The 10,163-nt window shown below is 39.8% G+C and overlaps 1 protein-coding gene across 2 annotated transcripts in view; it reads left to right on the top strand.

The window, feature by feature from the left end:
* Window positions 1–10,163, top strand: part of LOC102678294 (semaphorin-1A-like) — a 399,280-nt gene that overhangs the window by 29,450 nt on the left and 359,667 nt on the right. For both annotated transcript variants that reach the window (XM_031509822.1, XM_006614361.2), the window contains exon 2: window positions 8,556–8,735. In XM_031509822.1, coding sequence (XP_031365682.1) covers window positions 8,639–8,735 — 97 coding nt within the window. In that variant the 5' untranslated portion in view covers window positions 8,556–8,638. The remainder of the gene's footprint in view (window positions 1–8,555; window positions 8,736–10,163) is intronic.

Genomic DNA, 10,163 nt, shown 5'->3' with positions numbered 1-10,163 from the left:
GTTACAAATCTCGAGTAAATATTTATTCGTAGTTATAGTTGATCCATTTTTGGTATATAACTTCGATTTGGAGTTACAATTGTTTGATTATTATTACATTTCGAATAATAAATTATTGAAGTAACTATTAAACTTTATATAAAAGAACCTATGATATAATGCTTTCGTAATAAGGTAGTATTCGTAACAAAAATATCAGAGCCATTGAAATGTGCATAAATTTTTTGTTACGCAATAACTCTTTCATCTCCATCTGAAAATGCACACGATCAATAATATTGTCATTACTTATTACGATATGGAAAAATATCACGTACCCTGCTTAATGTGTAATTTTAAGGGTCGTAATTTGAAACTGGCGCGAGTAACCCAGTTGCGTATTCGAAGGGGAGAATTGAAATTTCTTGTTATTACCATTGGTATTTTTCTAACGTCTTACATTAAAGTTACACTTGCGGGAATATTTGCGGAACGGATCGATCAAATATTTGCATTTCAAAATCGCGTTCAACGTATTTTCCAATGTAAATTTGGACACTTTCACGCACAGTAAGATCCTCTGTTGTAGATCAAATATAATTTCCATAATTAAACAACTGTGACTCTTCGAGACAAATCACGGAGGGATAAGAAATTTCTGCAAGAAAAGAAAAGAAAAGCCAAGGTGAAGATTGAGAAATATATTATTAGTCTTTCAATAAGTTACAACTAATTAACCCATTGGCCTCAAATACCTTAAATTCTACTTATGTAATTCAATGTCCAACCATTACTCCATACCAACATTCCTCCCTGACCAAATTTCTGAACTCGAGAAAAAATACAAATTAACTTACCATGGATACTTAATTCAATTCAACTTATTTGAAAATAAAAAGACATTCGTAAAATTTTAACTCCATGAAAAAAATAATCTCAATTACCACGATAAGCCTGAAGGATTAATGCACACATCGCAGCTGTTTTCGTTAGTTAGCGAACCGTTGCAGAGTTAGGCGGGCGCACGTTAAGTGTATTTTCGTGAACGACACGAAGCGGAAGGGCCCTCGATACACAGCAACTTAATCGTCGTACATTGTCGTCGCTGTAGTAGGCAGCGTAGTTAGTCAGCTGCTTCTTTTGCAACGCGATCTTAAGCCTCGAATTAAGCAACGTGGCTGCTGCACTTTGCTCGTCCGAGAGGAAAAACGTGGGAGGGTTGTAAAACAGCCGGAAGTATTCGAATAGGGTATGCTCGAAAATGCAGGTGTTCGAATTATCTTTCTGTACTCGTGTAAAACTACTCAAAAGAGTTCCTTTAATTTAAGAATTTTATTATCGAAGAATTCCATCCGTGAATTTTTGAATTTTTCCCCAATAAAAGGCGTTCTTCTTCAACTATAAGACAATGCAATTAAAGACTGAAATTGTTAGAGAATATTATATAATATATAACTGAGTATCCCCTTCTTCTTTTCACATTTAAACAAACCGTTGATCTAACCTCGATGTTCAATGTATATACATATATATATATATATATTCGTAGATGACAATCAATTATTTACAAGCAATTGAGATTCAGACAAGATTCCCGAGGGGCTGATATCGAACTTAACATAGATATTTCAACAGGCGTAGGCACAGGGTATATTCAAAGCGGCATTAAATTCCCACGCCTCTCCCTCGAAAGAGAGAGCAGGTGGAGGAGCGTATTCGACAGCGACATTCGCGAAGAAATTTGCAAGGGGAATCGCGGTTTTGGTTACACTCTTTTACATAGTTCCCGATCGCAGGCATTCGTAACGAGAATAATTTGCACAAGGACGGCGGCGAGAGGGCGGTTTTCGAGATCTGAATATTCGCCGTGATTTGGACCATTTCACCTGGCCGTTTCCACGAGGGGTCACCTGGGGCACGAACACCGCCGTGCGCCTCTGAATATTCATTCGCCCCACGTTTAAACAGCCCGCCACGTTCGCCGCCTCTGTCTCCTTCCGCTATCTTATGCGGCCACGATCTCCTCCCCTCCCTCGCTTTCACGATCGCAGTTACCGTAGCGTAGCCGGCAGCCCACTTGGCCCACCACTTCTCTCGCTCCGATAACCCCGCAACTTTGCAACGTAACGGACGATTCCTCGCTCGTTACGTTACCGATAAGTAACAGAGAAATCGGCGGTATAATCGAGTTAACCTGCGCGCGCATCCTTTCACCTGTTCACCGAGATAACGCGTATCATTGATCATACACAGTTCGACAGAGGTATAAATGCCTCCACACCTGTTCCTCTCCCTTATATAGAGGAAAGGGTGAGACTATTTATCGACGATAAATACTATGTATTTATGTGTGTGAGAGACTATGTATAGGCGATAATACGATAGTCGAACGATTCTGGTGCAATAGTATTTTAGCAGTGGGGTATAATTAGCACGGATGCTCACTGATACGCTTGGATTTATTATATATCGGTTTTTCTTTCTTTCTCTCTTCTCCGTGAAACGGTTCGTTAAGCGTCCGGCCACTGATTCTTATCTCGAGAAAGATGTCGCGCGGGGTTAAACGTGTGGCTGGATCGTGTGATGAAATTTAATTGGGATATCAGATCTGTCTGCTTATATACTTCCTGGAATACGGAGCTACAATTTCGTTTTGGAATTTACGAAGTTTAGAGACGTGGTCTATTTCAGCGACGAGCGTGTAATATCTATCCGGGAGAATTAAATTGATATAAGTAAATGGGACGATTAAATTTGCACACGTTGTTACGAATCAGTAGGAATTTTAGGGAATGTATTGTCATCATTTCGGTCCAGTTTTCGCGGAAAAGAAAAGTTTGTACAAATATGTATAATCGTTAAACGAATCTCTCGAATTTCTCGTGTCTTGATCATTTGATATTTGAGTGTATTTAATTAAAAAGAAGAAAATGTGGAGGATAAAAGAAAATTCGATCTCATCGGCAGCTGCATCAAATATTTGTCGTCATAGATTCCTAGAAGAAATTAGGATCGCTTTAAAGATATGAATAATTCTTTTCCAGCCTCTTTCATTTTTAAATATCACTTATTATCAAGAATTTCTTCTCTCTAATCAATCGATCCTAATTTTTTAATCGCTAGTTAACTCCCCTTCACTTCTCTTTTACCAAAAAACTCGATTCTCTCCCCCTTATCCACGCGAAAAGGACGAAGGGGAACGTCATTTATTTTGGAAAAATTGTTACTCGCTCACCTGTCAGAGAAGTGTCACAGTCGGCCGCGCTGTGCACCGGCGAAGGAAGCTCGAGGAAACTCCACTTTGGCCGAGATCGACGTTACTTATTAATCACAGCCTGGTTGGAGGCTCAAAGACCCGTAGCCTAGACTCATTCATCGTCGCGCGGATATCTTGTGTATCTTCTTTTTTCGCGCCTTTCATCATCTACTAGACTTATCTTACCCTTCCTTTCTTTCCACGCATCGACTTCCGCTCCCCTTTTTCTCTCCTCCTCCTCCTCCTCCTCCTCCATTGAACCATCGAGGAGAGAACGCAATCTTTCCCCTCGAAACTTGTCGCAATCCGGAGGTTTGCAACGAATTCCATTCCTAAACGGCCGCGATTACGACTGTCGATAGCGCGCGAATAGTTGACAAATCCGTGACAACTCGCAAGGAACGCTTATTTATTGGGATTACGTTTATGGAAACCCAATGTGCAAGAAGCGTTGCGACAATCCATTTGCAAATTCGTCTTCTGCTCGATGAAACACTCGCCTCGAATGAATTAAATATTTATGTTTGAAAATGTTTATATTGTGCATATATATTCGTTACAATTTTATTGTTATTGCAAATACTTTGTCCTCGTTAATTTTTACAAGAGAGGAATTCCTCAACAGGAAAATGAACCGCTCAACGATATTTGTCTTTTACACGATGAGAAGTTTGTCGCAACGAGAGACGATGAGACAGGGATAGTTTTGATAAAGTTTCGAGGTTTCGTTGCTCATCCTTGCTCATAAAGTGGCGTGCATACGTGTACACTGTAATCTTGTCTTTCGAACTTTACCCTATCCACTCTAACGTTTCTCGTTCGTATCATTTTGCATTTTCGAGGAAAAAAGATGGAACGATCGCGAAGATCCAATCCACTTTTGTTACACGGATTTAAAACCTGAAAAAGAAAAAGTGGTAAAAGCGCGCGAAAATGTCCCCCTCGCGGGGAAAAAGAAAAGTTGGACGTTTATCGACAGGGAGGAGTATCCACGGGGTCGTGGAAAAATCGAGGACAACCGGTTACACGTCCGTGAATTCATGGCCCGTGGTGGGATAAGTATTGTTCCCCGGCCCACTGTGCGAAAAAAGTGGAATAAAAATGGATGACCGCGATCGGGCTTCACCGATTTATCGGCCCGATAAATTCGCGATAGACCTGCCCCACTCGCGAAGGAATGGGATCTCTAGGTGTAAACGCGCACCGATAAAAATAGAAAAAGTCGAGAAGGCGTTGGCGTTGCACAGGTGTTAGCCGATGACGATGCGAGGAAGGCGGAAGGGAAAAAAAGGAGAAAGGGTAGGCAAACGAGACGCGGAGGAAAAAAAGAAGAGAGGGCGGTTAGATCGATACGTGTGTACCGGGTGATGGAAATGGAGAGGGTGGTTCTTAATAAATTTTTTTTAAAGAAATTTTCCTTCTTACTTTCGAGTAAAAACAATTGAAATCTCTTGGCTCACTTTTAGCCAAATACATCGAAAGAATTTTATTTTATTTTGATCGAATATTCATTTATTCATTTTGAGAATAATATTGGAAGATGAAAAGTCAAGAAACGCGATGATATTCCTTTTTTTTCGATTATCCGTTGGCAATTTGAGAGACACCTCGTATATGAGAGAACGCTCTTTGAAAGCCGCGAAACAAACGATCACGGCACAGAGCATCGTGGAGGATTTCACAAAGCTGGAAATCGCGAGAAAGACGTGAGAGCAGGCCTACTGTTTTTGCTTTGATCCTCGGCTCGTTGAACGGTGAACGATCGGTCTAGAATTATACACGGTCCGAGCGGTCACGTGATCGTGTCCTCGCTGGTTGCTCTTATTCAGGCGCTGTACGCACAAAGCGCATGGATAATTACACGTGGCGCGTTGTTGTTGCCCGTGAATTTTCCCTGGCTCTCTTTTCGCCCGTTCACTTGGCCATTGTTGCCTAGAGTTTCGCCATCTATCTCTGTAATTTTTCGATCCTCTTTTGCCTTCTTCAATTCGTTTCTGTCATTTCTTGACCTAGTTTCAACCACGCACAATGCGAACGCATGAATAATTACGAGAAACTACTTTTGCTACTTCCTTTCATGCTTAACCTATCGTCGATAACAAATTTTTCTTATCTTATTCATCTTCCCATCTTTCTCTCTCGATATTCTTTCGATATTCCTTGACCTACTTTGATCTCTGGAATATGAAAATTGATCGCGTGGGTATCGTCGTTAATGCATGAAAAGTTCATTAAAATCACGTTTTGTTTGGATACCATTTGGAAACACGATGCAGCGTTGCGCTTGCAGCGGCGATTTCATTGTTATCACGATTCTATGGCCCTTTATACAAGGATTCCCTTGTTATTGTTCTTTTTCCCCTCGCAGAATAGCTGTGTTTAAACGGCATGAATAAAAGGTGTTTTCTTTCCTTCTTTTTTTTTTTTTTTTTTTTCCCTCTTTTTAGCCGATTTATATCGAGAGCACAATATTTGCCCTATATTCTCACGATTGAATGGCCCGGTATTTTTGTAGAGACCTCTATTGAAATTCGATCGGCTAAAGTAACGAGCCAAAATTAACCGTATCCGCGATACTCTACGCGATTTTCCAATGCGTGTTACCGATTCGAAAAAAAAGAGAGAGAGAGAAACGATCAAGTGAAAATTTCGCTGCCTTAATTTTCCTCACGTGTTTCCAGACCTAACCCCTCGAGATTTTTCCCCCGATCCACGACGAGGAAAATTAAATCCCTTCCCCTATCCGTTGCGTTTCCGTTCCGTTTCCATTCGATCGAGAGATCGTAGCTTGCTGGGCGGGTCGTGACTCGTAAGAGAAAGTGTGGTTTCGCGCTACCTACCACCAAGAGGAATCGGAAACCGGCGGTGACTGTGAGGATGCTGGAGGGAAGTGACTCTCGATCCAACAGTGGCTCGTCTCGAAAGTAGGGCGAGCCACGCCTAAGAGACCGGCTCTCGCCCTCTCTCAGATGCGTGCACCGTATATATGGCGAGCACTTTGTCCGTGTTGCACTTTTCCCTCCTGTTTTCAAGCGGTCCCCTGGGAAACGAGTACGCCTCTATTTCGCGAAAATTTACGATCGTATCGCCGTAGAAACTATCGAGAACTATCTCTCCCCTTGTTTCTTCTCCTCTTTTCTCCGCCTTTGTTTCAACGCGTTTGTTTCGAACGCGTGTGTGTCGAAACGAGGGATTAGAATTCATACGGTTTATGTCTTTATGAGCCACCGTTTCGAAAGATCATCGAAGAGAGAATCGGTTATCTCGAGGTTTCATCTTACTCGTTTCGTTTCGGGGCTGACGCGACACGACACGCGCGCGCACGGGGTTAAATTCAATTTGAGAGCGATCTTTACATTCGTTCACGGAGAAATCTGATTAGGCTAATAGCATTTGTATAAGGAGGCGGAAGTTGTAAAAAAAAGAAGAAAAGAAAAAAAGGGGTTATTGATCCGTCACGTGGATTGCGTGGCGGCCTGGAATTGTGTTTTTTCTTCCAATTTCATAATTTTCCTTGAAAATTTGTATCCCTTGAATCAAGTTTTGAGAACGAAAGAGATTGTAAATAAATTTTATTTCCCATGGAATACGAGGAGGAGGGAATTAATCCATTGTATCTAAAATTTACAAAATTATTTTAAACACACGCAAAATTCTATTAATCCCTATTAAAGAGAAGTTGAATCCTCGAATCTTCTTATTGACCGCGCGATACGCGATACTTCGCAGGCCAAGTCGGTTATTCGATCCCTTGAATTTGAACAGTATCAAAAAGCACCAACCCCTTTGTTGTTTCATTGCAACTCGATTCAAGGTGGTCGATCGATGCTGAATCCTTTCATGGATCTCAAGCGGATTCGAGATGACAAATGGCGCTCGAGGGGAGGGGAGGAGGGGGCGAAGAAGCTGTCGGGCAAACGGAAACGGAATTAAGCTGTACGTTTTGCGTGGGGAATGGCGGTTGGTTGGCGACGCTAGATATGCGGCTCGATTCAACGAAAACCTTTATATATATATATATATATATATATATATACATATGTATGCATAGGTGTACATCCGATTTGCCACCTAATCGCGAATGTATTCGAAGTCGCGGCGGCACCGGTGTCGACTGCCACGAAAGCTCGAGGACAAATAGAAGCTTGAGCTGGCGACCTCTCTGCATAATGCATACCATCGTCGTCGTCGTCGTCGTCGTCGTCGTCGTCGTCGTCTTGTTCATCGTCGTTGCCGCGCTCGTTTCAGTCGGAGGTCCTTCAACGTTTCTCCTTCGTTAGCCTTTTATCTTCTCCCTCCCTTCGTTGCCTTTCCTCCTCCTCCTTTCCTCCTCGAATGTCTGGCCTGATACCACCCCTCCGGATGGAGGAAGCCGTGCAATGTATAACTTGGTCCGTGGAAAAAAAAAAAAAGAACAAAGACGCTCGTGACACCGTTCTGAGCCCACCGTTGCGCCATCCCAGCGTTGTTAAGAACCGGCAAGATTTTTAAGAAATGCATGCATTTTTAACGCGGCCACGTGAGAAACTTTTTCCTACCGCGACGGTGACAGGATCTTTCTCTCCTCTGTTGTTGAGATATCGTTGTGGAATTACGTGTCACTTTTTGTTTTTTCTTTTTCTTTTTTTCGTTTTATTCTCAATAGCGAATTTCTTGACGGCGATGATAGAGAAAGAAGAAAATAGGAGAAACATTCTCTCTTTTAAATTATGTTTTATATGGTTGTCAAAAAATATTGCAAAGGAATATGATTCTATGTAGAGTATAATAGGAGGAAGGAGAATTTTTTTTCTTTATTTCACAAATTAATTATATTTGCACGAATTGTTGTTATTGCGTGGATATTATTTTTTTAATATTATTGCTGGATTTCATCTCGGCACATTTATGAGAATGAACTGGGTAACTTCTTCTTTCAAGTTCCTCTTCACGGTAATAAAGTGAGGGAGGGACCTAGATTCCGGCAAAGCTCTTTAAGCGCACTGCTTTGAAGTTAGATAATTAAGTATTATATGTCATATGATAAAGTGTTTATATCGCGATGTTTATTCTTCCTTCATTTTTTTTTTTTTATTAAGCACGTAAATCGAAATGATTTTTAATCGCTTTCTTAAGCAACGGCACTTTAAATAAAATAGTAGATATTAAGAGCGAGTTTAAAACTTTAAAATAAACTTTACAACTTAACAATGCAAATATTCCCCTCTAATTTCCTCTTAAATTCTTTTATTTGTTTTTATAAAAAACAAATATTTATAGACACCGCTTTCTTTTCGATTTTATTGAATGAAACTTCAATAAATTTTCCCTTTTTTTTCAGGAATGACGATCGGTGCGGCGATGACGAGGATTGAAAGCTACCGCTGATTCATAGGATACCCTGCAGGGCCACTCGCTACCAAAATGAGCACATCGCTGCGAATTTTGGCGCTAATCAGCTTAGCTGCGCAGAACGTGGCTTGGCCGCAAGATCCGGTTCCTAGGCTGCATGTCAAACATCGTCAGTAATATTCATCTAGCACGAGCATAATTGCTCCATTGATTTCTTAATTCAATAATAATTAGAACCATTTATCGTGCTTAGCAAAGGATCGAAAAACAAAAGTCTCGCTCGTGTGTCCTTTAATTTTTCAACGTAAAAGGAATTTGATTTATTTATTTCTTTTTTTTAATTATAAATTGAAAATTCTATTAATTTTAGAATATTTCTTTTTTCTTAATTTGAGATTATTGATATTTGAAAATTGAAAAAAAGAAAAAGAAATGGACGAAAACGAGCAAAAATTTTGTTTCAATTTTTGTACAGGGTTAAATTATGTTGAATTTTATTTACGCATAAAAATATTTGGAAAAATCATTTGAAATATCAGTTTGAGAAATTGAATTGTTCTCTTTGTCTGTCGGTTAATGGACTCGATATACGCGTGAAATTAATTTCTTTATCTTTTTGACAAGTTATTTTGCGCTCTTTGTAATGACTATGTATTTGTTACATCCGCGAAATTATTTTCAGGTGGAAAGCGAGAAAAACGACTCTATATTTTTAACCTCTATTTTATTTCCAACTACTATAACACAACGAAAAAAAGAACGAAACGAATTGGAAAAATCATTGGAAGATCATCCAATTACCATTTCAAATTTCAAAATTTTATTATTACAAATTATCGTAAGAATTAAATATTTCTTATTCGAGATATTACTAAATTGTTCGCTGTATATTATTTCTTTTTCACGTAAATGGTTCTAATGAAATTTAGATTTTAAGAAGATAATTCTAATTTTCTATTGTTTCTTATGGAAACCGATCAATTAATTTATAAATTAATCACAGTGTTTCCAATTTCAATTTTATCGCGACGAAATCTTTCGAAACGAAGGACAAAAACCTGCCTCATTTTTATACGAGAATTCATTCCATTCATCCATTTCACTGGATGCATTATTAAAAAGAAGAACGAAGGCGATTATCAGCGCCGAGATAAAAGGGTGCAAAAGTTATTTCGTGCATTTTTATCGTCACATTAATGATAATGTATCGCTTAATTCGGTTCATCGGCCGCCTTTGCGTACGAGAATTTAATGAAAACGAAGGCCGCCACGCTATTTTATATAAATGTATCGAATTATTAAATTGACACACGTTTTAGATATATATATATCTATATACATACGCGTGGATATTAAATTAAGATTAATCAAATTAATCGATCAAGAGCCATCAAGAGGCGAGGTGTGCGCATTTTACGCAACCACGCATTTATTTCACGTCATTAACTCGCCGATGCTCGAAATAATCCCGCGTTACCAATTTGCTCTCTCCATAGAATCGATTTCCCTCCTTTTCCTCCCCTCCCCTACCTCCTTTCTTTCTCTCTCTCTTTCTTCTTCAACGCGCTTTCATCCCGCAGAATACACTTGCCAATCG

Source organism: Apis dorsata, unplaced genomic scaffold (genome assembly GCF_000469605.1).
Source record: "Apis dorsata unplaced genomic scaffold, Apis dorsata 1.3 scaffold_176, whole genome shotgun sequence".
Classification (NCBI taxonomy): domain Eukaryota; kingdom Metazoa; phylum Arthropoda; class Insecta; order Hymenoptera; family Apidae; genus Apis; species Apis dorsata.
This window is presented reverse-complemented; position numbering and strand designations above follow the sequence as displayed.